We start from the raw sequence: 5773 nt of genomic DNA, 5'->3' as shown, positions 1-5773 counted from the left end.
GAATTCGGCTTACTTTCACACAAGAGCATCGAGGAGAAAGAGCCAAAACACCGTACGTGGGATTTTGAATGAAAATGGTGAGTGGGTTTCCTCCGAGGCGGAGGTGCGAGGGGTGTTCGAAAGATACTTCTCCATGATCTTCGGGTCAAACGGTGCTTTGGAGGAGGATTTTCGCTCGATTACTAGAGAAGATGTGGGCTGCCTTTCTTCTCCTCTCCGGGAATCGGCCGAGGAACCATTCACCAACGACGTTGTGAACCGGGCTCTCTTTTCCATGGGTCCAAGGAAGGCTCCGGGACCCGATGGTTTCCATGCCCTCTTTTTCCAAAAGAATTGGGGAGTAGTGGGTCCGGTGGTTCGCGATGAGTGCCTTGAGGTGCTCAACAATCGGGGGAGCGTGCGGAAATGGAATGAGACAAACATTGTGCTTATCCCGAAGGTCAAGAGTCCGAGACGGGTTGCGGACTTCCGACCAATTAGCTTATGCAATGTGGTTCTCAAGGTGGTTACGAAGGCGATTGCTAACCGAATCAAGGGGTTGCTCCCGTTGATTATATCCGAAACGCAAAGTTCCTTCGTCCCGGGTCGGCTTATTTCGGACAACTATGCGATTGTGTACGAACTCCTTCACTCCATGAGAATGAGAACTAAAGGGAAGCGGGGGTCCTTGCCCTTAAGTTGGATTTGAGCAAAGCCTACGATCGCGTGGAGTGGGGTTTCGTGGTAGCTATGTTGAAGAGAGTCGGGTTTGGGCCGAAGATTGTGTCTGTAATCTCCGAGTGCATTTCGACCCCCGTCTTCTCTGTGGTTATTAATGGGAGAGTGGGAGGTACGATCATTCCAAGCCCGGGTCTCCGCCAAGGTTGCCCTCTCTCCCCCTACCTCTTCCTCCTTTGTGCGGAAGGGTTCTCTGCTCTCATTCGTGGTCAAGAGCGGTTGGGACTTCTTAGGGGCTTCTCGTGTAGTAATTCGGCTCCCTCGGTATCTCACTTACTTTTCGCCGACGATAGCCTCCTATTTTGTAGTGCCAGTGGGAGTAGTTGTGGGGCGATTCGATCGGTCTTGTCGGTGTATGAGAGAGGATCGGGGCAAACGGTCAACCTAGAGAAGTCGGTGTTCTCATGCTCGGGTAACGTCATGGAAGAAGAGTCAGCGAGGCTGGCGAATGCTCTTGGCATGTCGTATACGCCGGAGCTAGAAACCTACCTTGGTCTCCCTACCCGGGTGGGGAGGAACAAGAAGGTGTCTTTCAGCAATATCAGGAACCGTGTTCAGAAGCAGCTTCGGACTTGGAGAGCTAGAACCTTCTCGGCGGGAGGAAGGGAAGTTCTCATAAAGGCGGTGGTCCAAGCCATTCCCACTTATACTATGAGTTTTTTCAAACTTCCTAAGGCCCTCATCGATGAACTTCACGATATGATAGCGAGGTTTTGGTGGGGGGGTTCGGAGGACAAAAAGAAGATACATTGGAAAAAAAATGGGAGTTTGTTACGGCTCCGAAAATCAATGGTGGGTTGGGCTTCAAGGATCTCGGGGATTTCAATCGAGCCCTAGTGGGAAAGCAAGTGTGGCGAATCATTCATTCCCCGGGATGCCTCATGGCTCGGGTCATCAAAGCGAAGTATTTTCCTCACACGGGGATTGCCGATCTCCATAGCAAAGGTCATTTCTCTTTTTTGGGAAAGAGTCTTTGTTGGGGACTGGATCTTGTGCGGATGGGGATTAGATGGCAAGTGGGCACCGGGAATCTAAGGGCCTTTAGGGTTCCTTGGGTCCCTAGACCGGGTGCTTTCGATCTCACTTCGGAGGAGCCGGATGATAGATTCCTGTGGCGAATAGCGGACTTTATGGCAGCGGGAGGAGGCTGGAACAAGGAGGTAGTCAACAGCGGATGGGCTCGAGACGGATCAACTTGTGTGGCATTTCAAGGAGGACGGAGTTTATACGGTGCGTTCGGGATACCGGTTGGCTCGATCGAGGGTGGCCTGTGGTCCGTCAGGCTCGACCAACTCGGAACCTCTCTGGTGGAAGAAGTTGTGAACCTTGCGATTCTGCCCAAGATCAAACACCTTTTGTGGCGGTGCTGGTTCGAAGCTCTGCCTTCGATGGGGAATCTCAGACGGAAAGGGATCCCATGCCTTCCTTTTTGCGAGTTTTATGGCACGCTCCCGGAAGATGTGCTTCATGCCACTTGGTCCTGTGAGCGTGCTAAGGCTATTTGGGATGGCTCGACCCTGGGAAAGTGGACTGAGAAAACTGGCGTGCTTCCCTTCAAGGAAGTCTGTATGCGAGCCTTTCGGTGCCTTTCGACGTCGGACATGGAACTTTTTTGTGGGCTGGTCTGGGCTGCGTGGTCGGACCGTAACCGATGTATGTTCGAAGGTGTGGAGAAGAGGCCCGAGGCCTGGGTCACCGACACAGCGAATTGGCTTTTGAGCTTCAAATCGGTCTCAGCCAAGCTTGAGAAGAGGATGGAGCCCGGTACCCCCTCTCCTATTTCTTTGGAGCGGCCATGTGACGAGACGCTGAAACTGAACGTCGATGCGGCGTGGGATGTCGACTCGCACCGGGCTGCGATTGGGGCTGTGGTCATCGACCACTCTGGCGATGTGGTGGGGGTTTTGGCACTGGAACTTTTTTATGTGGACTCGGCGCTGACGGTGGAGTGTCGCGCGATCCGGGAAGGTCTCCGCTATGTGCGTGAAAATGGGTGGGAGATCGCAGTGGTGGAGTCGGATTGCCTCCGGGCGGTCCGGCTGGTCTTAAATGCTCAGACCCTCGGCCTTCATGGAGTCATTGTTGCTGATATTTGTACCGAACTCCGGATCGCCACAATTCGGACGACCTGCATTTGGGTTCCCCGGCGATGTAATGCTGCTGCGCACCTGGTTGCAAAGTCTCGCCTTGATTGTATTACTTTTGATTGCTGTTTAAATACCTGCCCTGCGTGGCTGAATGACTGTATTTTTCGGGACTCAGTTGTCCAAGTTTGTGGTTAATGAAGATCGGGTTTTTCCTTCAAAAAAAAAAAAAAAAAAATTTGACCCGGAACTAATAGGGTTTCTCATGTTTCACTTATACTTCAAAGATTAAAACATATTACATAATTCTCTTTACGAATTTTTATTTGATCAGGCTCGGCCTAACCCTTAAATCACTTAAGCAATGATTAAGATCTCACATTTTTTTAATAAAAAGGCCCATGTTTGAAATGTAATAAGACATCATATTTTTTATTTTTTTAGATATAAAGCCTCGTTTTTAAAAGGTATAATATGCGAGTATTGGTAACTTTTATAATATCGTAAAGACCATAGTACATATAGGTGTATAAGTATTTTCCTATGGTCTTTGATTTGAACCTATTTTTTCTGAAGTTATCACCACAATTTCAAAAACAGTATAAAAGTGTAGATGTTATCTTTCTGATTTGTATAAAGACTTAAATGTTTTTAGAGTATCATTTTAATATTGATTACAACTGATATTTAAAAATTAACTTCTTATTTATATAAACATTAATTTGTTACTTTTTTAAGGCCTATTTATTTGTTCTTTGCTTAAGGTCCCATAATTTATTGGACCAGCCATGCTCTTGATAGTACGATTATATTCAAATTAAGCAGACACTAACCAAAGAAAAAATAAAATGTAAAGATTAGGATTAAAATTTTAGATTACATCATACCAAGTGTCATGTGGTAGCCGCGGCTGCAAAGCTCGCGGTACTCTTGGCAGAGAGCGCACGCCTCGCAGAAGCAATGGACCAAACAATCCCCACAAGCACTCTCTTCAAGTGCAAATGCTTGCCTCATTTTCAACCGGTAAAAGCACGAGTAAATGCATGGGCATCCCGTTATGATCGCGACCAAGGTGATAGCTCCTCACTGGCTACACATGCTGTATATATCATGACCGAAAACACTCGTAAACATATAATTATATGTATTAATAATTATTGCTAATAATTATTTTATTTTATTTTATTTTGTGTGACAAAAATTTAATCTAATTTTGGATATATGTAGTTGAAATAAGAGTTATTGACGACAAAAATACTCAATGTTTTCGATTTATTGCAGTTTAATACTCATTCTTTAAAAGTTGCGAAAAAAAAATACTCAATATTACAATATCCTTCCACCGTTACTACTTGTCCGTTAATAAAATGGATGGAAAAACACATATAAGCCATCAATATAAGCATATTAAAAAAATAAACATCATATTTTTATATTATTATAAAAATTAAAAAAAACTACTCATTCTCTATCTTTGCCTAAATTCTCTACCTCTCTAATGCATTTTCGTTTATTTTAATACGGAAAAAATTTGATTACTCTTTATTTTTAAATAAATTACAAATATTTAAACTAACAATAAATAAAGAGCTAGAAGAAATTTATCTAATTTTTTTATTTAAAATTATTTATTTTCTACATCATTAAAAGAATTAAAAATTAATAATAAAAAAATGATTAACATGAAGTTTGCTATAAAAAATCGTATATATAAATATACATGATCATGCTCATTGTGGGGAAAGAAATGAGAGGAGAGAATATAGAATTTTAATTTTTTAAATATAATATAAAAAAAATTAAGTTTATTATTAATTTTGTTCATTTAAATGACTTACAAGTGTTTTTCCATTCATTTCGACGGACAAGTAGTAACGGTGGAAAGATATTGTGACATTGAGTATTTTTCTCACAATTTTTAAAGAATGGATATTAAATTGCAGCAAATAAAAAATATTGAGTATTTTTACTGCTAATGACTCTTGAAATAACTTACAAGTAGATACCTTGTCAATGATCTCCGCGACTTGGCCGGAAGGTAATGCAAGGGCACCAACAAGTTATGCAGCCTAATACAATTCAACCAAACAAATGCTGTTAGTTTGATGGTGAGTTTTTTTTTTAATATTTTGTAAAACTAGAATTATTATTATCATTATTTCTGACAAGTTTGGACATCCGAAAAGCAGTCGAAGAGGCCGGTGGACCACACACCAGGAGGGCCAGATTGGTGAGGTGGCAGGTTCGTGGACTTGTCTGTGGATATGGCGAAAATGGAGTTTGGGATTGGGAGTTTTCCAAAACTAGGAGTAAATAAAGACCAAATGATTTTTTTTGGACGTTTTTTTTTAAAGGTCAGTAATAGGACCTCTTCATTTATTTCTATTTATGTAATTACCATTATACCCTTATTTATTTTCTATTTATTTTTTTTAAAGAATCCTAAAAAGTAAACCCTACTCTCATCTCTCCTTCTTTCTTTTCTTTCATTTATTATCGGCTTCATCTTCTCCACTGCACTTGTTTCATCTCCTCCATTGTCTCCGTCGCATCTCCTCCATTGTCTCCGTCGCATCTCATTGTCGTCCGGGTGTCTGGATCTCAGCCGGCGTCCGTCCTCTCTCTCTAACTTGACGGCCATCCTTCCTCTCTCTCTTAGTTCGCGCCGTCCGTCGTCTTCCAAGGCCACCCACCTTCGCCGCCGTCTCTCTCTGCCCTTTTCGGCGCAGCAAGCTCCCACATTGACACTCTTTTCGCTCTTTATTCCGGTAAGCTCCCTCATACATAGCCATTTCGTTACAGTGTTTGTGACCAACGTTGTCACGAAAGATTCAGCATGACTCAATATTTCGTGACAATATAGTCACAAAACGAAATTATTTCGTGATTGTCACGAAACTAAATTATTTCGTGACACCCATAGTCACGAAAGCTTCAGCATGACTCCATATTTCGTGACAATATAGTCACAA

The 5773-nt window shown here is 42.9% G+C and overlaps 1 protein-coding gene and 1 pseudogene across 1 annotated transcript; one reads left to right on the top strand and one right to left on the bottom strand.

Moving 5' to 3' along the window:
- The first annotated feature begins 1598 nt into the window (after positions 1-1598).
- On the top strand, positions 1599-2999 carry LOC149383442 (uncharacterized). The gene has a single exon (XM_089627793.1). The coding sequence runs from the start codon at positions 1599-1601 to the stop codon at positions 2997-2999; it is 1401 nt and encodes a 466-aa protein (XP_089483919.1).
- Positions 3000-3677: 678 nt separating this feature from the next.
- On the bottom strand, positions 3678-5543 carry LOC149383441 (cell number regulator 2-like; annotated as a pseudogene).
- Positions 5544-5773: the final 230 nt, after the last annotated feature.

This window comes from Urtica dioica, chromosome 10 (genome assembly GCF_054948205.1).
Source record: "Urtica dioica subsp. dioica isolate 48M chromosome 10, U.dioica_male_clone48M_v1_H2, whole genome shotgun sequence".
Lineage (NCBI taxonomy): Eukaryota > Viridiplantae > Streptophyta > Magnoliopsida > Rosales > Urticaceae > Urtica > Urtica dioica.
This window is presented reverse-complemented; position numbering and strand designations above follow the sequence as displayed.